General features: G+C 42.9%; 1 protein-coding gene across 1 annotated transcript; it reads right to left on the reverse strand.

Annotated features, from left to right (window-relative positions):
• Positions 1 to 455: 455 nt before the first annotated feature.
• On the reverse strand, positions 456 to 887 carry LOC148788399 (uncharacterized). The gene has a single exon (XM_088880051.1). The coding sequence runs from the start codon at positions 885 to 887 to the stop codon at positions 456 to 458; it is 432 nt and encodes a 143-aa protein (XP_088736177.1).
• Positions 888 to 24,241: the final 23,354 nt, after the last annotated feature.

Below are 24,241 nucleotides of genomic sequence, written 5' to 3' on the forward strand. Positions count from 1 at the left end.
CCGACGGGCACTAGCACAGCACACCGACAGGAATAGCAACAGCAGCAAGCAACAGTAAGCAAGGTGCAGTACGAAAGCAGTAGATTCAGCACGCGGTTCAGAAAGTAGATTTCATTGCATTGAAGATTGCATATACATTATACAATGATGCTAGCGAAGGGGATCGCCTTGAGGGGGACACTAGCACGCACACTACACCAAGCTTTGAGAACTCATTCCCCCCTATAATAGGCTTAAAAAAGTGTTTCCTATTTACAGCAGTGGACATTGAAAAAGCTGAACATCGCACCTCAGGAGGCCTAACGTCCCCCTGAGCAAACAAAAGTATTTACAACGGTACATCAAGTACAAGACAAAAGACTAACGCCTAAAAACTCTAAGACTGCGGAAACCTAGCGTCTGTCGGCGAAGGTTGTTGGTCGGCCGAGTAGAGCGGTTGAGTGGCTGAATGTGCGTCAAGGGTGCCGAGTGCGCGGGCGGCCCTTGACATTCTCCCCCACCTGAGATGGCGACGTCCTCGGCGCATGGGAAGCATGATACGCTTCGACAAGAGGTAGAAACGCCTTAAGGTTCGTCACCCGCTCCCAAGTGTTCTCCTCGCTGCTGCATCCCCTCCATTTCACCAAGTACTCCGTGTGGTCTCGCTTTGCAGTACTCATAACTCGGTGACTTAAGATAGCTTCAGCCACCTTCTCCTTAGTCTTCGTCAATTCAAGTTGTGGGCGGCTAGGCTGATTGCGGGAATCGTCCTCCTTGTCTGCTGAATACTTCTTTAACTGGCTCACGTGGAAGACGTTGTGGATTTTCCACCAAGAAGGCAACTCTATCTTGTAGGCCACCGTTCCAATACACTTTATGATAGATAGAGGGCCAACATATTTTTGCATCAACCGAGGATCTCTCCCCCTTGATGACTTTCACAATCTCGGGTCTGGGACCTTCACCATCACAAGGTCTCCCGCATTGAACTCGATGAAGCGGCGGTTTTGATCAGCATACTTCTTCATCCGCTTCTGAGCTTTCTCCAGGCAACTTCTGGCGATGTCAACGTTCTGCTTCCATTCCTGGGAGAAGCTTCGGGCGAGAGGGGATCTCACACTTTGTAGGGAGTCGAGAGTGTGAGGGAGGAACGGTTGCTGCCCAGTGACAATTTCAAAAGTGCTCTTGTTGGTCGAAGAGCTCTTTTGAGCATTGAAGCACAACTGAGCGACATCCAAGAGCTTCACCCAATCCTTCTGCATACCTCGCACAAAGTGCCGAAGGTATTCCTCCAACAACGAATTAAAGCGTTCCATCTGGCCGTCAGATTGTGGGTGATAGCTCGAGCTCATAGAAAGTTTGGACCCGAGGATTTTAAATAGCTCGGTCCAGAAGACGCCAGTGAAACGGGTGTCCCGATCACTAACGATGTCCTTTGGCAGTCCCCAGTATTTGAGAATATGCTTGAAAAAGAGATGAGCCGTCCCTTCTGCCGTAACGTGTTTTGGGGCTGAAATGAAAGTAGCATACTTGGATAATCAGTCCACCACGACGATAATAGAGCCTAAGTCTCCCACCTTAGGCAATCTAGAAATATAGTCCATGGATACACTTTCCTAGGGTCTCTTTGGGATGGGCAATGGTTGCAGCAGACCAGCCTTCTTCTGATGGTCTGCCTTATACTGCTGGCATATCAAGCAGGTGCGAACGTAAGTCTCCACGTCGTCCCGCATCTGAGGCCAATAGTAGGCCCTCTGCACCAAGGCATAAGTGCGCTCCTCTCCCTGGTGTCCCGCCCAAATAGTGTCGTGGCATTCCGAGATAAGTGATTTCCGTAGGTCCCCACCTTTCGGCACATATAGGCAGTTTCCCTTGGTCATCAGCAATCCATCCTCCAACCAAAATTGCGAGCTTTGCCCTGCTCGACAAGCTGGATCAGGCCCTGCGCTGCTGGATCTTTCGATAGTAACTCCAGCGCCCGATCCCTGATAGAGGTGGCAACTGCGCTAGAGGAGAGCGCTGCTACCGACCCCGAACCCGCCATGTCCGCCCTACGGCTCAGGGCGTCTGCCGCATGATTGCTGGAGCCGGGCCCGATACTCCAGCACGAAGTGAAATTCCGACAGCAACTCCTGCCAGCGTGCCTGTCTACTGGTCAGCTTCGGCTGCGACATGAAGTGACTTACCGCAGTATTGTCCGTCCTGACCACGAAGTGAGAGCCTAACAAATAATGCCGGCATAGTCTTAGGCAATGAACAACGGCTAGTAGTTCCTTCTCATGCACCGAGTAGCGCCGCTCAACATCTTTAAGCTTCCTGCTCTCAAAGGCAACTGGATGGCCATCTTGCATTAGGACCCCTCCTAACGCAAAGTCTGAAGCGTCTGTATCCACCACGAACGGCTTCGACATGTCCGGTAAGGCCAGCACAGGATCTGTCACAATTGCTTCCTTCAAGTTGTCGAAGGCGACTTGGCATTGGGGTGTCCAATTCCAAGTCTCCATCTTCTTCAATAAATCCGTCAGTGGCCGAGCTATCTCGGAGTAGCCCTTCACAAAACGCCGATAATAATTTGTCAACCCAAGGATGAGCGCAAGTCATGAACGTCTCTCGGCGGTTGCCACTCCTCAATAGCCTAAACTTTCTTAGGGTCCATACGAATCCGCCCTCTCTCCACAATGTGGCCCAAGAAACTAATTATCTCCTGAGCAAACGAGCATTTCGACACCTTCGCATATAGCTCGTGCTCACGGAGTCTCGTCAGAACCTACCGTAGATGTTCTACGTGCTCGGCCAAGGTTCTGCTGTAAATCACGATGTCGTCCAGGTACACCACCACAAATTCATCCAGAAACCCATGAAGTACCTGGTTCATCAATGTGCTGAAGGTTGCGGGAGCGTCGTCAGGCCGAAAGGCATGACAAGGAATTCAAAAGCTCCATACCGTGTGACCACTTTCGTCTTTGCCTCGTCGCCCTCCTTGATTCGGACCTACCAGTAGCCCGACCTCAAGTCTATCTTTGTGAAATACTTCGCGCCGCTTAGGCGGTCAAAGCAATCCGCCACCAACGGTATCGGGTACTTTTTCTTCACCGTAATCTTGTTCAACGCCCGATAGTCACAACACATTCGAAGGGAGCCGTCGGTCTTCTTCTGAAATAGGACCGGCGCCCCATACAGCGACTTAGCGGGTTTGATTATTCCGCTCTCCAACATGTCCTTCAGCTGTTTCCTATGCTCCACCAGCTCAGGCTGCGACATCCTGTAAGGTGTCCTGGCGGGTGGTTTCGTGCCAGGCACCAGCTTGATTTCGTGATCCACTATCCTCTTCGGCGAAAGCTTCCGAGGCAACTCGTCCGGCATCACGTCCTCGAACTCTTTCAGCAGTTTCTGTATTTCGCCAGGGATGGGCCCTGACGTCTCCTCAATTTCGTCAAAATGAAGGGTGCACAAGTAGGATGGTTCGTTCCGCTTGCATTCCTTCTCAAACTGCATGGCCGATAGATTTTTCTCTCCAGTACGCCCGGCCAATGTGGGGATGATACAAGGTTTGGGCCCCAGCATCATCAATGAATCGACATGCGGCAAAACCGCTGTACGTGTGTCCCGTAAAAATTCAAGCCCCAGGATGAGCTTGAAGTCGTCCATCACCACGACGGAAAGGTTTGTCTTGCCCTCAAAAGGACCAACCTTAATCAGCATCGATTTGGCCACACCTGCAATGGGTTGTGCGGCCGAGTTTATCGCCTTTACTCGCCCAACTCCCTTCTCCAGCACGAGCCCAAGTCTCTCTACTTCGGCACTTGCAAGGTAGTTGTGCATAGCTCCAGTATCGATCATGGCACGGATGGGCTTGCTATGAATCTTCACATCCACAAACATCAGCCCTTTCTTCCTAAGATTCCGGGGCTGTGCTTCCTCTTCAGGCTGGCTCGCAATAAGAGCCGGGGCAGTCTTCCTCGCATGCGGTGGCACTAACTTCTTTGCCGCCACCTGGGACAGCGTATTGCACCATTGGGAGATGGTGCCCTAGTTGTCCTCATCTTCCTCCGAATCTTGCCCACCACTCGCAGATGCTTGTGGCTCCACAATCTTCGCGGGCGACGCCTTGTCGGTAATGGTCGCCAGCGCATTCAATAGTTGTTTCTTCGGGCAATCCCGGAACATGTGCGGGCCATCGCAGAAGAAACACCCGCCCCTCTTCTGCTGTGCCCCCTGTCTGTTCTCTTGGGGCTTCCTGCCTGAACTGCCCATCGAACTACTTTGAGCGTGGGGCTTCCGGTCTCCTCCACCTCTATTGGAGTTACTCCTGAATGATCTCGCCCCGCCCGACTTATTCTGTATAGGGCCAGGCGTCGTTTGCCTGTCCCTCCGGCCCTCTGGGTTGAAATCTGTCAAGCGTTCGGCCGCTGCCATAGTCGAACCCAAATTAGTCACTCGTTGGCGCTGCAGCTCAAGACGCGCCCACTGTTTCAAGCCCTCCATGAATGTTAATAGCTTGTCCTTCTCCGACATATCCCGGATATCCAGCATCAGCGCCGAGAAAGATTTCACATAATCTCGCACGGAGCCTGTGTGCTCCAACTTCCGCAATGCCCGCCTGGCATTGTACTCAACGTTCTCCGAGAAGAACTGCTCTCGAATCGCTTTTCGAAGAAGAGCCCAGGTATCAGGCCGCACTTGATTGGCCTGGATCTCCGCATATTTGGTGCGCCACCACAGCTTGGCATCACCCGTCAGGTACATGGTCGCCGTCGACACCTTCCTTGCCTCATCTTCCACATTTGCCGCAAGGAAGTATTGTTCCATGTCAAAAAGGAAGTTCTCGACCTCCTTCCCATCCCGAGCGCCACCATGATTGTGAGCAACAACAGGGGCGTTACTCACTGCACGTTGGAGCAGACCAATCTGAATCGACATCTGCTCCATGTCACGCCGCATATCGGCGATGCCACCACCTCCAAGAGCACTGCCCATCTCTTGGACCACCTGCCGACATTCGTCAAGTTCGGCATTCAGCACTGAGACTTCAGTTTTGAGGGAAGAGACCTTCTCTTCCAAATTCATCACTATTTCAGTCAACTGGGAGTTTTCATCCTCCAGGTTCGTAGCTCGCTCGCTAGGCGACGCTGCTCGTCGCAGGCTCTCCGCATCTTGCCCCGACATTCTCGCAGCAGAATTAGCTTGGGTCACAGCAACCCGCCTCGACCCCATGAAGGCACCGAGGCTCTAATACCACTTCTCACGAGGTGCTTTCCGCAATTTGGGGAAAGGGGCACCGTGTGGGTAGCAATCCGCCGACTACTTCCGCCAATAGCAACACACCACCGAAAACCCGACGGGCACTAGCACACCACACCGACAGGAATAGCAATAGCAGCAAGCAACAGTAAGCAAGGTGCAGTACAAAAGCAGTAAATTGAGCACGCGGTTCAGAAAGTAGATTTCATTGCATTGAAGATTGCATATACGTTGTACAACGATGCTAGTGCAAGGGGATCGCCTTGAGGGGGACACTAGCACGCACACTACACCAAGCTTCGAGAACTCATTCCCCCCTATAATTGGCTTAAAAAAGTTTTTCCTATTTACAGCAGTAGACATTGAAAAAGCTGAACATCGCACCTCAGGAGGCCTAACGCCCCCCTGATCAAACAAAAGTATTTACAACAATACAAGACAAAAGACCAACGCCTAAAAACTCTAAGACTGCGGAAGCCTAGCGTTTGTCGGCGAAGGTTGTTGGTCCGCCGAGTAGAGCGGTTGAGTGGCCGAATGTGCGTCAAGGGTGCCGAGTGCGCGGGCGGCCCTTGACACCAGGGAAAGAGTCATGATGATGGTGGAAAAGGAAGGACTTTTGCAGTGGCCAGGTAAGATGCGTAATACTCCTGCCAAGAAAAATTCTAACAAGTATTGCAGGTTTTATAAAGATAAGGGCCACGATACAGAGGAATGCTATCAACTTAAAGATGAGATCGAGAGGTTGATAAGACAGGATTACTTCAAGCATTTGATCGAAAAGAGAAATGAAACGTGCAACCGAAGTAGGTCGCGAAGTCGAGAACGAAGTCGTAAGGATGATGTTGGGAAGAGTGGAGTTCGTGACAACGCACCGACCAAAGGGGTCATCCACACCATTTCAGGAGGCCCCATTGGTGGGGATTTTTCAAGGGAAAGAAAGAGATATGCAAGGGAGAGTAGATACCGTTATGGTGAATGGGTTCTACAAGTACTGGCCTAAGGAGGATATTATTTTTGGGGACAAGGATTTGAGTTCGAACGCGATGGACCAGAACGACCCAATGGTCATTCGGATGGAGGTAGCCAATTACCAGGTGCATAAGGTATTAATTGATAATGGTAGTTCTATGGATATCATTTTTACCAACGTGCTTAGGAAGATGGAGCTTGGTGAGTTAAAATTGAAGCCCGTGCAAACGCCTCTGGTTGGATTTTGAGGGAGCGAGGTTGTGCCTAAGGGAGTGATTGATTTGCCGGTACAATCGGAGAAGAACCTCGAAGGAAAACTTATATGGTGCAGTTTTTAGTGGTAGATGGCCTATTTGCATATAATGTGGTCTTAAGGTGACCCGGGCTCAATAAGTTTAGAGCAATGGTATCTACTTACCATTTGGAGATGAAGTTCCCCACCAAATATGGGGTCGGGGAGGTGAGATGTGACCAACGTACTGCACGACAATGCTATAATTTGGCCATAAAACAAGTTGAGGTAGGAAAGAAAGAGAAGAGAAAGGAGGAACATGATCAAAATGAGGAAGTTAAAAGAGGCAAGATGGAGAGACTGGAACCTGCAGAGGAGTATAAGGAAGTAGAACTAATTTCAGGAGATCTCCACAAAACTACGTGTATCGAATCTCAAATGACGAAGGAGATGCAGATGTTGACCATAGATTTTTTGAGGAAAAACAATGACATGTTCGCGTGGAGTCCATCCGACTTCAAGGGGATTGATCCAGAAGTTATAGTGCATCGAGTCAACATAGATCCACAAATTAAACCGGTAAAACAGAAGAAAATAATGTTTGGAGTTGAACGAAATAGGATCATTGAAGAGGCGGTGAACAAGTTGTTACAAGCAGGGTTTGTAAGGGAGATCTAATACACGACCTGGCTCTCAAACATGGTGATCATCCCTAAGGCAGCAGAAAAATGGCGAATGTGCACAGATTTTACCGATCTTTATAAGGCATGTCCCTGAGATCCTTATCCCCTGCCTAGGATATATTTATTGGTTGATTCTAGTGCAGGTTGTGCCTTATTAAGTATGATGGATGCCTATCAAGGCTACCATCAAATATTCATGGCAAAGGAGGATAGCGAGAAAACTGCTTTCGTGACAGAAAAGGGAGTGTATTGCTATAACGCAATGCCCTTGGGTTTTAAGAATGTTGGAGTGACCTATCAAAGGTTAGTTAATAAAATATTTAAGGACCAGATAGGGAGCACAATGAAACTTTATGTTGATGACATGTTAGTGAAGAGTGAGAAGGGACGACCAATTGGCACACCTAGGGGCAACTTTTGAAATAATGCGATCCTACGGAATGATGTTAAATCCAACTAAGTGCACTTTTGGAGTTAGGGGTGACAAGTTTCTTGGTTATATGGTTAGTGAGAGGGGGATCGAGGCAAACCTTGAAAAAATACAAGCAATCATGTAGCTAGGGTCACCAAGGTCAGTAAAAGACGTCCAGAAGCTGACAGGCAAGGTCGCGTCATTGAACCGGTTCATAGCTAGTTCAGCAGATTGTAATCTACCTTTGTTTAAGGTTTTGAGTAAATTTAAAGATTTTGAATGGACTGAAGAATGTTGAAAAGCTCTTCAGGAGCTTAAAACATACTTAGCGACCCCTCCCCTTCTTGTTAACCCCTTGGTTGGGAAAAGATTGTATGTTTATTTAGCAGTATCAAATGAAGTTGTAAGCTAAGTCCTGGTTCGAGAGGAAGAAGGAAAGCAAAGCCCCGTATACTATATGAGCAAAATGCTGCAGGGGGCTGAGAAGAAATACATCCAGATCGAGAAGTTGGCTTTAGCTTTAGTGACAGCGGCTAGAAAATTGCGACTTTATTTCTAATCTCATCCGATTGTGGTATTAACTAACCACCCATTAAAGCAGGTCATGTCAAAGCCAGATACCTCAGGCAGGATGGTTAAATGGGCAGTAGAGCTAGGGGTGTTTGATATAGAATTCCAAACCAGAAGTGCTATAAAAGCTCAAGTATTTGCTGACTTCCTGGTAGAGCTCGCAGGGGAACAACAGGCGGAGGATGAGAGATGGTTGTTGCACGTTGATGGTTCGTCAGATTCAAAGAATGGAAGAGCCAAAATATATTTACAAGGACAGGGGGAATTAAAATTGAGATCGCCGTAAGGTTGACCTTTCCTGCGAACAACAATGAAGCGGAGTATGAGGCACTTATTCCATGTCTCTCAATGCAGTCTTGATATTTTTGTTTTTTAACTTGAGAAAGATTGCAGAATGGTTTTCTAACCTGAAAAAGTTTACAGATAGTGCGATCTGAAAAAGATTGCAGATTGGTATTCTAACATGGAAAAGGTTCTCGCGCGATCTGAAAAAGATTGCAAATGGTTTTCTAACCTAAAAAAGGTTCAAGCACATGCGATTTGAAAAAGATCGCAGATTGATTTTCTAACCGAAAAAAGGTTCCAGATAGTGCGATCTGAAAAACATTGCAGAATGGTTTTCTAACCTGAAAAAGGTTCCAGATAATGCAATCTGAAAAAGATTGTAAATTAGTCTTCTAACCTGGAAAAGGTTCTCGCGCAATTTGAAAAAGATTGCAAATGATTTTCTAACCTGAAAAAGGTTCAAGCACATACTATTTGAAAAAGATCACAGATTGATTTTCTACCGGAAAAAGGTTCCAGGTAGTGCGATCTGAAAAAGATTGCAAAATGATTTTCTAACCTTAAAAAGGTTCCAAATAATGCGATCTGAAAAAGATTGCAGATTAGTCCTCTAACCTGGAAAAGGTTCTCGCACGATCTGAAAAAGATTGCAAATGGTTTTCTAACCTAAAAAAGGTTCAAGCACATGCGATCTGAAAAAGATTGTTGATTGATTTTATAACCTTAAAAAGGTTCCAGATAGTGCGATCTGAAAAAAGATTGAAGAATGGTTTTCTAACCTGAAAAAGGTTCCAGATAATGCAATCTGAAAAAGATTGCAGATTGGTCTTCTAAACCTGGAAAAAGGTTCTCGCGCGATCTGAAAAAGATTGCAAATGATTTTCTAACCTGAAAAAGATTCAAGCACATATGATCTGAAAAAGATCGCAGATTTTTTTTCTAATCTGAAAAAGACTCAAGCTCAAGTGATTTGAAAAAGATTGCAAGTTGTTTATCACATGGAGAAATTCAAGATAAGGTGATATGGAGAATATTGTGAAAGGTTATTTAACCAACGTCAATATTCTAGTCTGATAACACAGCGATCTGTATAGAGCTGGTTAACCTTCCAGTATAGTCAGATATGACTTGGAGATAAATGTGGAAGCGAATTAAGGAGCATTTACACAAAGGATTTTTCCATTACTCGATCGAATAAGTTGATGCATATACAAAAAGGAATCAACTGTTCCGATTAGCTTCCAACTTACATTCCTCAAAAGCTTAGAATGACATGTTCAAAATGTCACAAAAAATATTACAAAAAATAATCACTAGCTAAAAGTCAAGGATCAGAGGTAGGGCCAAGTTCTTCCATCAGGTTTGCGAACTCCGGGTCATCATTGTAAACTGGTGGCCCGGGAGGATAAGGCTCCAGATTCTTGTCAAGAGACGCATCCAGTAAGTTCAGGTCGAAACCTTCGACGAACGCTCCAAGATTTTGAATCTGGCCTTGACATTTGTCAAAGCCCTCGATCATATAATCTGCAGCTTGGTTTTCAATGGCCTCGCGGAAGGTTCGGGTCTTCATGAAGTCGCGAGCCCCATACAAGTGAGCCTGGGAAATGGCGTCTTGATATTCAGCGCTTTGAAGGAAAAAAAACGATCCTCTTCTAGCCGTTGTTCCTTGCCTGATTCGAAGGCCGTTGTGGGCGAAGGCCGTTGCCTACCAAAAAAGTGGAAGTTAGTATTAATAGAACATAATGTTACAAGGAATGAATAATACAACAGATAGGATCGCAGCTTACTTAAGTTATGTTATGCGCAAAGTGCTCCTGAAGTATTGTGTGGGAAGTCTGAGCCAGTATGATTTGGTCGCGCTTAAGACAGCAAGTCTTATAAATCTCTAAAGAATCTTGGCCAGCTCGTGTTCGCAAAACGCTGCTGTTCTTGGAGATGGCCCAATCAGGGATCAGTTTTTCGCCAGACATCTTAGCAACCTACTCTGAGGGGATCGCTCCCCCCTTGTCCGTTGCCACACCTCCTTTTGGGCTTCCAACTTCTTACGGTTCTCTGGTTCATTAGCCTTATCAGCTGCAAGTCTAGCTTCGAGCTTCTTTTGACGATCAAACTTGGAGGATTGGGGGCTATCATTTCTGCTCTTGCTCCTGCTCCTGCTCTTCCTTGGTTCAGGTGCCTTTTCCTTACCCTTTCCCCTCTTTCTCTTAGTATTGGTCCCAGCAGGAACTTCGACGATCTCCACTGGGGTCTCTGGTGATTCATCGTCAATCTGAATGTGGGAAGAGGGTGGAGGACAAGCAGGAGCAGCCTGGCTCTCAAAAGTCGAAACAGCTAACCCGGAATCATCTTTGGACTTTTCTTGTGCAGCAGCAACGCGAGCTAACTCACGATTCACAGAAGGTGGCAGGGTACCCTTTTGGGCCCTAACCTATTTGGCGATCCTTGCTAGCATAATTTCAGAAGCTGCAAATGTTAAGAAAAAATATAAGATCGCATAAAAGAACAATTAATTAAAAAAAAGAAAAAATAGGGAATCACCTACGGTTCCTCTAACAGGTAGAGGAGCATGGGAGAGACTAGCGAGCTTCAACAACTTTTCTTGCAACAAAGGATTTTGGAATATACCAAAATAGAGTGATGTAATTTGTAAGATCACTCTCAAACCGCTCCCCATAAGTCTCCGATTCGGGCTTTGAATTACGCCAATGGAGGCGGAAGTCCCAGGATTGGCCAGGAGGAGGTCGAATGAAGAAATACCTCTTGCGCCAAGGACCGACATTGGACTTCAGGTCGTCCAAATAACGACAGTCTTTGCGAGTGGCTAAATAGAACCAACCATTCTCGTCTGACCTCTTGGAGGTCGTGAAAGAGTAAAGGGACTAGAAGTTATCGAAGGTGGGGGGAAGATTAAGATGTTTCATAACTATGATCAACAAAAGAATATGGCTTATGGAATTGGGAGAAAGTTGCATTGGACAGAGATCTAACCTAGTGAGAATGTTATTTACTTCGCGAGGCAAAGGAAAACGTAAACCTACCTCTAGGTGCACTACAGAAAGCGAACAAAAACCTTCTGGATGTTGATGCATCCTATCGAAAGAACGAGGAAGAATGATTTCATAATTATCAGGGATATAATATTTTCGCGTTAATTGCACTATGGGAGTCTTAATAGTGCTTATGATTCCTAGCCAAGGTTTTTGTGGCATCATATCTAAGTATTATTGCTGAATGGGTACATCACTGGAATCAGCCGAAGCATCAGGGACGCAATGATCAGATGAGGAAGAAGGTGTGGGAGAAATGAGGTTGTTGGATGTACCTACTTACCTTGGTGTAACAAGCGTGCTAGTCTTCAATACAGCGGAATGTATTTCTCATATATTTTTCACCTGTGCGGCCCTAAAGGTGCTACCCCACCTTCGTCCGGCCTTCGCACACATCAGAATATCGCGACAGTCCGTGTGCTCGCTGAGGCTCTCGGCATCCGTGCCTTTGCGTCTCGCACACAATCTCGGAACCTGCCGACACATTGTCTAATGGCAAGGAGCATCCTCACTCTGCTTCGGCATTACAGCGCTACGCTTGCGCCCGCAACGTCCATCTCATGTCCAAACTCACTCGGTACATCCTAGGCGCTCGCCCTCGTCATGGCCGCCTTCCATGTCTCGCCCGAGTAGGACAGCATCATAAGTCCGAGGCCCAATCGATATGCCGACACTTTACTGTTCTTCCGCACGGCTATACCCGACATGCTTTCTTGCCTTCCGGCTTTGGCTTCACAATATGTCCACAGTACGGTGTCGTACTACGACCGCCTATCCTTAGCCAACGGACCCCCATAGACGGCTAGAACTCGATAGCACATTACATGAGTTGCATCACGAGGTCTTGTAATGCTTGCCTCAATCACCCCATTCGGACCAGAGACGTTGTCCAAGATATCCCGCAGCCCGCGGAGCAACCTAGCACGTCACACGGAGCCTCTCGGCACAATCGGCGCCCAACGTAGGCCATCCTGGCCCTACGCTGCCCGTCAGGTTTCCAAGCCCTTCGGGGACTCTAGCGCTCCTCTCCTGAGCTGCCTAGAGCCGGCTCTTGAAGGCCCCATCATGCCCCCAAGAGATGCTCACTTAGTGCAAACGTCGTCTCATGCTACTGCAGTCGTGCACGGGGGCTCACCGTATCATGTCCTCCTTATAATAGGCTTAAGAAAATAATCTCTTGTCCCAAGAGTAGAACACTTAAAGGGCCGAGGAGTGCACTTTTTCAGCATCTCCAAGGATAAAGCACTCTGCTCCCAAATCAAAGCACTTTGTTCCGCACATTAGTTTCTACTCGCGCCCAAGGTTGCGCTCCATCGTCGCTCCGTGCTGGCCTACATCAACCCAGTTGCCCGCACGTCGTCCACAGGTAACAGTCAACCTGTGAGATCCTCACCCACTCGATCTGTTGACGTCCTCGTCAACACATACATGAAGGATTTAAGTGTATGCGGTGCCCAATACTCCCCTAGTATCTCGCAACACCAGACTGACCTCCTGTTCTTTCGAGCGCTCCAGTCGTGAAGTGCCTCTCCTGCACAACACGAGTCATCATCTACTGCGTGTTGGCCCACATTCCCTAGTCGCCTGCACGTCGTCCACAAGAAACTCACCTACTCGATCTGTTGACATCCTCGTCAACACATACACAAAGGATGAGGTGTATGCAGTGCCCAATACTCTCCAAGTATCTCGTGACACCAGACCGACCTCCTGCTCTTTCGAGCGCTCCAATCGTGAAGTGTCTCTCCAGCACAATACGAGATCTCCTCAAGGCGACGCTAAGCTACTCCTCCACAAAACATAGTGTCACTGATGCACTCAATCAACACTAAAAGAGCAACGAATGTGTCTATCCTCAATTATAAAAGAGCAACAAATGTAAAAATCATTCGTTGACGCTGAGGCTAACCAATGACAATTATCAACCTAATATTCTTTGGAGATCATTAAATTTTTGTAAAATGAACCTCACTACCAGGGCAACCTCGAAATCTTCGACCTGGATTAAGACTAATCCATGAAGTTTGTAGAACGACATCCTTACCACAGCTGCAAAACCACACTACAACGTCGGATAATCCAGAGGAACGCTACCTACTAGTCGATCTACCCCCAGAATTGGTACTACTGAAATTGCGTGTGAATTGATTGTTCTCCACGTAGTATTCCCTATAGATTAAGTGCAAGGATGCAATATTACGAGCATCAAATGTCCGATATTAGATGGCCCTCGGTTATTTCTACTATATATTACTGTCAACCATATGAATGTAAAGGGAATCAGGGGAAAAAGAAAATGTATTCAGAGTAGGAATCTGCCATTGGACAGTGTACAATCCGCCACTGGAGAGTGTTAAATACCCATTATACCTAGTTTACGGTGTAGTACAACACAATCGAAAGCAAGAAAGCTTGTGAAACAGATACAGTTACAAATAACATGGGTGCCAAGTTATTGTATATGCTGACAGTGCATAACGATGTATTACGATGTCAAAGCAGAATGTAAGGTAGAACATCGCGCATAATATAGAATACGATAAAATAATTTGCGGCACAAATGAGAATGTACATGTCAACCAATTGTAGCAATTACGAGTGAGAAACAGTGATAAGCTGACTTATACTGGTTCGAAAATTGTTGGAATGCCACATAATTGGCTAGCTGCGGAAGAACTACGGTCGATTAACCCTAGAACTTGGAAAAGGGGTTTTGAAAAAAATTAGAACCGGTAAACCATGTTAATAAATGGTTGCAGAGAACGAGAAGGTGTTGCGGAAACTTACCCAGAAGATTGTTGTTGACGTCGTGCCGTTCATCCAAACCTGCAAATGCTCTGGCTTCGCCTCTCTGTGTCGAACAACAAAAAACAGAAATTGGGGACACTAGGGGAATGACGAACTAGGGCGGATGTTAGGCAAGGTGGAATTTCAAATTCAAGGGTATAAGAAAGTAATTTCACAGTTAAATGATCGCACTTAATCTAGGATTGTTAACATATTTTGGCGGATAAAATATGAATTCTGTATGCCCTAGTAAACTTATGTGTAGCCTGTCCCACTTGGGACAATCCATTTGGTTGTTCCAACTCAATTCAAGTAGGGATATCCTGTCCCATCCAGTAAACACGGTCTTAGTGTATAGGGAGACCAATAGAGTTGATCTCACGCTAGGTAGGACTGCAAATAGAGGTCCGGCGGGCTTCGAGCCTCCTCAAAGGATTGGGTGTCAAGGGTAATTATTCATATTAAGATGATGAACAATATATAGATTGGGTGTAACAGATGATTTTTTATGCAACCGGGCCGAGTTATTTTTCTTCTTCTAATGGTACTGTGCCTGGTGATGGTATAAGGTCTTGCCCTGTTGATGTTGGTCCCTCTTCATATTTTTTTATTTGAATTTTTAAAAGTATGTTGTGTCCAAGTTCAAAATATATGATTAATATATGAAAGTGTAGGTACATTCTGAGTTGAACTACACGGACAACGAGCTCCTCAAGTGTCATTGTTGGCCGAGGACACTTAAAGGGCCGAGGAGTGCACTTTTTCAGCATCTCCAAGGATAAAGCACTCTGCTCCCGAATCAAAGCACTTTGTTCCGCACATTAGTTTCTACTCGCGCCCAAGGTTGCGCTCCATCGTCGCTCCGTGCTGGCCTACATCAACCCAGTTGCCCGCACGTCGTCCACAGGTAACAGTCGACCTGTGAGATCCTCACCCACTCGATCTGTTGACGTCCTCGTCAACACATATACGAAGGATTTAAGTGTATGCGGTGCCCAATACTCCCCTAGTATCTAGCAATACCAGACCGACCTCCTGTTTTTTCGAGCGCTCCAGTCGCGAAGTGCCTCTCCTGCACAACACGAGTCATCATCTACTGCGTGCTGGCCGACATCCCCTAGTCGCCCGCATGTCGTCCACAAGAAACTCACCTACTCGATCTGTTGACATCCTCGTCAACACATACACAAACGATTGAGGTGTATGCAGTGCCCAATACACTCCAAGTATCTCGCGACACCAGACCGACCTCCTGCTCTTTCGAGCGCTCCAATCGTGAAGTGTCTCTCCAGCACAATACGAGATCTTCTCAAGGCGACGATAAGCTGCTCCTCCACAAAACATAGTGTCACTGATGCACTCAATCAACACTAAAAGAGCAACGAATGTATCTATCCTCAATTATAAAAGAGCAACAAATGTAAAAATCATTCGTTGACGCTGAGGCTAACCAATGACAATTATCAACCTAATATTCTTTGGAGATCATTAAAACTTTGTAAAATGAACCTCACTACCAGGGCAACCTCGAAATCTTCGACCTGGATTAAGACTAATCCATGAAGTTTGTAGAACGACATCCTTACCACAGCTGCAAAACCACACTACAACGTCGGATAATCCAGAGGAACGCTACCTACTAGTCGATCTACCCCCAGAATTGGTACTACTGAAATTGCGTGTGAATTGATTGTTCTCCACATAGTATTCCCTATAGATTAAGTGCAAGGATGCAATATTACGAGCATCAAATGTCCGATATTAGATGGCCCTCGGTTATTTCTACTATATATTACTGTCAACCATATGAATGTAAAGGGAATCAGGGGAAAAAGAAAATGTATTCAGAGTAGGAATCTGCCATTAGACAGTGTACAATCTGCCATTGGATAGTGTAAAATACCCATTATACCTAGTTTACGGTGTAGTACAACACAATCGAAAGCAAGAAAGCTTGTGAAACAGATACAGTTACAAATAACATGGGTGCCAAGTTATTGTATATTCTGACAGTGCACAACAATGTATTACGATGTCAAAGAAGAATGTAAGGTAGAACATCGCGCATAAAATAGAGTACGATAAAATAATTTGCGGCACAAATGAGAATGTACATGTCAACCAATTGCAGCAATTACGAGTGAGAAACAGTGATAAGCTGACTTATACTGGTTCGAAAATTGTTGGAATGCCACATAATTGGTTAGCTGCGGAAGGACTCCGGTCGATTAACCCTAGAACTTGGAAAAGGGGTTTTGAAAAAAATTAGAACCAGTAAACCATGTTAATAAATGGTTGCAGAGAACGAGAAGGTGTTACGGAAACTTACCCAGAAGATTGTTGTTGACGTCGTGCCGTTCATCCAAACCTGCAAATGCTCTAGCTTCGCCTCTCTGTATCAAACCACAAAAAACAGAAATTGGGGACACCAGGGGAAAGACGAACTAGGGCGGATGTTAGGCAAGGTGGAATTTCAAATTCAAGGGTATAAGAAAGTAATTTCACAGTTAAATGATCGCACTTAATCTAGGATTGTTAACATATTTTGGCGGATAAAATATGAATTCTGTATGCCCTAGTAAACTTATGTGTAGCGTGTCCCACTTGGGACAATCCATTTGGTTGTTCCAACTCAATCCAAGTAGGGATATCCTGTCCCATCCAGTAAACACGATCTTAGTGTATAGGGAGACCAATAGAGTTGATCTCACGTTAGATAGGACTGCAAAAAGAGGTCCGGTGGGCTTCGAGCCTCCTCAAAGGATTGGGTGTCAAGGGTAATTATTCATATTAAGATGATGAACAATATATAGATTGGGTGTAACAGATGATTTTTTATGCAACCGGGCCGAGTTATTTTTCTTCTTCTAATGGTACTGTGCCTGGTGATGGTATAAGGTCTTGCCCTGTTGATGTTGGTCCCTCTTCATATTTTTTTATTTGAATTTTTAAAAGTATGTTGTGTCCAAGTTCAAAATATATGATTAATATATGAAAGTGTAGGTACATTCCGAGTTGAACTACACGGACAACGAGCTCCTCAAGTGTCATTGTTGGGGTCTACATGCAAAAGTGATGTCGATGTCTTGCTACTTTGTGAACAGGTACAACTTCCAGATAGAACGTCACAACACCGGCAAGTCAACAATGAATTATGGGGTATCTGTCAAAGTTCATCATATACAAACGAGGGCAATGACTTTTATGGAATTATCGAAGAGATCATTCAATTGATATATCAACTATTTATGAGCTTGCACATCATTCTGTTCAAGTGTTATTTTGTCGATCCAGTAAGAGGCGTGAAGGTACACCCACGCTATCACCTCATTGATGTAAACTTCAAAAAAGTGCACCAAAAGGATGAGCCACTCATACTTGCACAAAAAGCTATACAATGTACTACACTGAGTATCCAAGTATGACGAAGGAGAAAGTAGATTTGATCAAAGAGTTCTTGATGAGTCCCAATGGATTGAGATCGCATAGCAGTCGGAGGAAGTCGTACCAGTCCCTGAAGTTGCTACGGACAATCACTCATACAATCTACGTGATCCCAATGATTTATAAATTATGGTTAATCTTACAACTGCACACCAGCAGGGTGCAGTACTTCATGGACTCAAATTGGTCAAACTGATAATAAAGATGAAGAGGATGATGAATACGGCTTCGAGGACAATGATACTGATGATGATGAATACGAGGCTACATAATGTATACGAGTCATTAACAAACATCTTCAAAGTCAAAGGAACAAGATCAAGAACAACACTATTAGGTACGTCGAACTCAGGCTGGAAATCCAAACCAGTCAGACCATAAAAACCCCTGGTTTAATGAAATATTCTTATTTTGAAATGTTGTAAAATTAAAAAAAAAAGATCATATTTTTTTTTAAAAAATTTATTATTTAGAATAGCCAAATTAGGTAAAACCCGTTACAAAAGTTGTTACAAAGTAAGTCGGTCAACTTTAGGCACCAGACAAAAATGAAATTTTGTAACGGTCAAATTCAAAAAGCCGTTACAAATAAAAATAATTTAAATCTAAATAAAAAACAAGTGAAAATTTTTAATTTCAATTGGCCGTTATAAAGACTGTTCAAATTGTAAATTATACTTGTTACAAAAAATAATTCATCTCATAAATTCAGGTTGGAAATTACGATATCTTCACATCCATACACGCAATTGATACCAAATTTAAATATATACAATTATGTGTCCATTAAATCATTTCAGACGGTATAGTTTTAAATCAGATGGCCTGATTTAGAAATACACCATCTTGAATGATTACTATTATGCTCGATAATGATATATCAGAATCGCGTATACCCAATAAGGCTACAAATTCGTCGAATTAATTCTTTTTTAAGTGTGATCATATCTGACAGTTTGATCATAATTTTTATGGCTTGATTTACCCATGCAGTTCAGCACTGTAAGATGATAGTCATCAATGTAATACTAACGTTTATGAATATACAAATTTATTGCATTCTGCATACATGTATCATGTCAAATAAATTTTTTGTTTTTTTAATGTATTTCAATTATATTGTTCCACTACAACAATACATTTCCACAGTATTAAATCATCGAAAACGACATCTTATTTTTAAACATTTTCAATTAAATTAATTAGTTCGTTTCATTATTGTGTAACGGCTTCTGTAACAATTACCTTAGACTGCATATTTTGTAACGACTTTTTAAATATTGTAACTCTCTTTGGCAAAGTCGTTCCAAAAATTTTATATATACAACATTTGGTTGATTTCTCTTCTTCTTCTTCTTCTTCTTCTTCTTCTTCTTCTTCTTCTCTCTCTCTCTCTCTCTCTCTCTCTCTCTCTCCACTCACGCAGCCCCGACCACCGTCACCGCCAGCCACCCCCTGCCCCACCCCCCCTCTCTCTCTCTCTCTCTCTCTCTCTCTCTCTCTCTCTCTCTCTCTCTTTCTCTCTCTCTCTCATTCTCTCTTTCTCCCTTCCACCCACCTCCACCCCCACCCCCAGCACCGTCCCTACCTCCCCTTCCCCCTACCCCCACCACCAGCCACCACCAGGTAAGTTTTTTTTATTTAGATTTTATGTAATTTTTTTTTAATTTTTTATAATTTTTTTATTTTCGCTAATTTTTTTTTAAAAAAAAAAATTTTCCAAAAATTCATGAATTTTTTTTTTTTGTAATTTTAGAAAAGATTTGGACTTGAATTCAGTTTGTAGGTAAAAAATATAACGTAATGTAAAGTTAGGATATATTTGGACCTTACTGTAATTTTTTAGGAAAATATTCGACCTTAATGTAGTTTTAGGTAAAATTTGAACCTTAATGTATTTAAGGTAATATTTTGACCTACATGAAAATTTAAGTAGAATTATGTATTAGACTGAAAAAAACTGGACCTTAACATAACTTAATAAAAAATTTGGACCTAAATGCAATTTCTAGGAGAATTACGAAATTTAGGCTAAAATTGGTCATTAATGTCATATTAGGCAAAAAATTGACCTAAATGCAATTTCTAGGATAATCACGAATTTTAGGCTAAAATTGATCATTAATGTAATATTAGAAAAAATTTGGACCTAAAAACAATGTTTATATAATTAATTAATGTCAATTTTATAAAAATCGTTCCAAATATCTGGCAAAATCATAGCTAAATTTGTTACAAAGACTTTTACAATAGTAATCATATCGAATCCAATCTAGCCGTAACAAATACGGTTCCAAATTGGGTTTTTTTTTTTTTGCATGTCTCTAGGTTTGTAACGGATATAAATAGCTTTCACAAAAACTGTTACGAATTGTAAAGACTTTTTGCCAAACCGTTACAAATACTTTGTAATGCCTCGTATAGCCGTGGTAGGCAGTCCCATTACAAAAGCCATTACAAATTGATAAAAAATTCGTTCCAATAAATTGATATTTTTTGTAGTGCCTGTGCTTTTTAAAATAATTCAATTTATCTCCCTGTCTAAGGAGGTAAATTGCTTCGTTTTAAAAAATATAGGGAGGTAAATTATTATATTTAAAAAATATGGGGAGGTAAATTGCTATTTTTTTTCATAGCTTATAATTTGCTCGTTTTGCAATATCACAATGGGGTTGCTTGCATTTTTTTCTATATATATATCATCATAGGTATTTTAATTTCAGCCCTTCACTGAAACTAAAATTACTATTAGTCTTTACACATTAAAGGCCCACATCCTATCAGATGCAGTAAAAACTTAAATTACTGAAATCTTATTGATCACTTTATTGGTCCTAAACTTCGATAATTTATAATACATAATTATTTTACATATAAGCCCAATATGAATTAAAAGTGCAACATTATTGAATTAATAAATCCAACAAATGCTCCTATTGTTCCAATCTACATGGATGTCTCGATTTTGTTGCATAGCTTGGGTGTTAGGTCTTTTTCTTTTAGGCCGTATTTACTACATGAGATTAAGCAGGGTATCCGGCTCAATCCCACACATTAAGTTGTTTACCTGAGAAATGTGAGGCCCGGTAAATAAAGGGCAAGCTCAGTATAATGCAAAATGGAACTTGGTATATGAATCTGGTGCTATGGTAGCAATCCCGACCAGCTATCCCATCATTTACGCTCAGGTGCTTCGCCCTTAATACCCTCAAATAGCAATGCGAAATGACGGATTTCTCCTTTTACACTGACCAAATTAAATTTGCTATCACCACTTCACTTAAAACAGTGTCGTCTCCACTGGTGCAAATAGAGGCAGAAATGGAAGGGCTTCGACAGAACAAGCCTCCTTGTGGTCCTAGGTGAGTTCATCGTGGCCGTTGACTTAGGTTTAGGTGACATTATTCCTGTATAACTTTGTATTTTACCCTCTATTATTTGTTGTACAAATTTATTTTTAAGGTAATTTTTTTAATTTTTTTTGCCAAGAATCCTTGCCGGAGATGCCATTAACATTGTTGCCGCTGGTCTGCTTCGCATTCAGTTGTGATGTTTGTGGTTAGCTCAGGAATCCCTCGAAATATGCAAGTGAGTTATGCTAAAACCCTCTATTCCTTTCTTGGCTCGTTTGGTGCCATTTCAGTGATCTTGTGCTATATACAGTATAATGTTGTGAAATCTTGGCTAGTTGGGTCAACCCACTATTGTTTTTTAAACAGCGGTTGTGTAATATTGACCGAAGCATATGGTTCTACTGTATACCCCATTCACACAGTACATTGTGTGAAAATGTTACATGAAATTTTGCTAATTATTTTTCCCATCATTGTACTTTTTGTTGACAATAGAACAATGTTTTGTTGCTTGCAAATTGTGTCACATAGAAAATTTGTGGGAACTATGGATTATCTTTGTATTGCAATCGTGATAATTTTTTTTAGTGTGGAGAAATATTTTTTTGCTATTTAGGATGAGGTCAATTCAAAAAGTTACATTGGCTTTAATTGTTTTACAACAAGTCATGGACGAGATTGCAGTCGCTCTAACTATATTTACTTATCTTATAAAACACCTCACCTCCAAAAATCCTACTAATGATCGGTCTCGGTGTCGGAGATACTTAATCAATACTAGGATACTGGACCAGGTTCGCCACCTACATAAGCTGGTTTTTGTTTCCGATGAGTTTTGCCTACGTAACCTACGTAACGTAATGCCTTCGAACATCTGTGCTATCTACTTGAATATTCTACAGGCATTTCGCAAACCAAACATCTTACCGTACTGGAGCAAGTTGCGTTTTTTCTCAATGTGGTAGCCCATCATAAAAAGATTTGTGTGGTGAAGCATGATTTTCTATGTTCTGGCCGCACGATTAGCAAATATTTTCACCGTGTGCTAAAGTCAATAATTAAATTGTATAATGTCCTGCTAGCTTGGCCGACTCCGATTATAGAGGTATGCGTGGACCCCTACTGGAGATGGTTTAAGGTTATATTTTTTGTTTCTGGATTACGAATACATTGTAATATGCTTATTGGTACTTACATGTTCTGATTGTATTTAACTGTAATTTTTTATTGTAATCCATACTATAGAGATGTCTCAAGGCTTTAGATGTCACATTCATTGATGTACGAGTACCCGAAAATGAAAAAGAACGGTACTGAACAAGCAAAGGTCAAGTAGCTGTGAACGTACTTGGGGTGTGCAATCCTAATATGCAATTCATATACGTCCTTAGCGGCTGGGAGGGGAGTGCAGCGGATAGTCGTGTTTTACGTGATGCTGTCCACAGACCAGAAAGTCTAAGAGTTCCTACAGGTATGACTCTGCTCCAAACATGCTTGCTAAACTGTGTATACTGCTTAATATGTGAGTTGGTTATTGCAAATAATAAATTTATTACATAACGTTCGCTTATACCTTGCGTAGTTAATTACTATTTATGTGACAACGGCTATGCGAATGCCAAAGGCTTCTTGACTCCGTACAGAGGTGTTCGCTACTATTTAAGAGAATGGGACATTGGTACAGGTGGACCGCAAAACCATTAAGAGTTCTTCAACCTCAAGCACTCTTCTGCGCGTAACGTGATTGAGCGAACGTTTGGTCTACTTAAAATTCGGTGGGATATTTTACCGAGTCAATCATTCTATCCCATCAAGATGCAAAATCGGATAATCTTGACTTGTTGCCTGTTGCATAATTTTTTAAGGACTGAAATGCCTGATGATCCACTAGAAAATAAGTTACCGAGTCATGGAGATATTAGGACCGATGATGAGGTTGGCTGTGTGTGGAATATTGACAACAACCCCTCATGGTCCACTTGGATGGATACAATGGCCACATCCATGTACAATGAGTAGATGAGTTGCCTTTGATGTCACATGCGACTCATCAACCTATATCCTGACCTCGTTGCTTATAGTCATAAGTCTAATGATGCGTGTGAGATGTATTATTTCGGGGGGTTAATTGTAATCATTGTTATGTCAGCCTCTTATGCGTACCGAAAGTTGTGTGAACACTTTGTGTGATTCCTAAAGGCCGCATGTTTTACAATCAATCATTTCAATTGTTGCTATGTTCAAGTCCTATTGTTGCAGACGACATTACTATGATCCCCTTTCTACAATTGCATTTTATTTTTTGTTTGACATCATTCTATGCACAATATTTACATCGTTTGTACAGGTTGTGTCCTGGTCAATTATACACTTGCATTTACATATTTAACCAACACATACACAATGTTTGGTTTTGTGTTTTGGCCCATTTTAGAGATGGGCCAAAACACAAAACCTTGTTTGTTTTTGTGTTTTGCACACCTCCACTAGGTGTGCAATTGTAATTTAATTTTTTTTATTACTTTTTTTTATTATTTTTTATTCTTCTCTTAACATAAATATATATATTATATTTCACTAACAAACAAAATACTATATATACATACACATATATATTACTAAACATATATATTAAAAGACATGATTTGACAATGAACAGTAAGTCCTGTCTCCCAAATCCCAACATCAAACCTACACCACTTATTTTACATTATTTTATATTATATCAAAACACAAATCCAAACATACCATCTATCTCAAAATGCATACTTACTTATCTCTATTTTTCTCTCTGTATCTCCAAAACACCAAAACAAAAACATCCAAAACATTAATCCAAACAAAAACATAGTTTTTTGTGCTGGTTTCACCCAGGTAAGCCGATCGATCGTCCATTGAAAGATGGAGCTCAGACCTGATGACGATAGCAGCAGGCCGCGTCGGCGGGGAGGGAACAAAGATAGGGCTTATAGTTGCTGAACGTGGACGATTATGGAAGAGGAATGTCTTATAGCAGGGCTTAAGAATTTGGTTGTAACTGGTTGGAAAGCCGAACCACATTTTACTTTTAAATTGCATGTCTGGAAGAAGCACTACTCGACGCTGACCACTATGCTGACGAAGTCGGGATTAGGTTGGGATGAGAGCCGAAATATGATAACGGTGGAAGACAATAATGTCTGGGATGATTACGTGAAGGTATGAAATAAAAACTGCTATGTGTTTACTACCTTGAACCA

This window comes from Sesamum indicum, linkage group LG4, assembly GCF_026168435.1.
Source record: "Sesamum indicum cultivar Baizhima isolate 11 linkage group LG4, ASM2616843v1, whole genome shotgun sequence".
Classification (NCBI taxonomy): Eukaryota; Viridiplantae; Streptophyta; class Magnoliopsida; order Lamiales; family Pedaliaceae; genus Sesamum; species Sesamum indicum.

What these genes read in the sequence shown, in the direction of transcription:
- LOC148788399 (XM_088880051.1), bottom strand. Translation starts at nt 887, where the DNA reads ATGCAAAAATATGTTGGCCCTCTATCTATCATAAAGTGTATTGGAACG.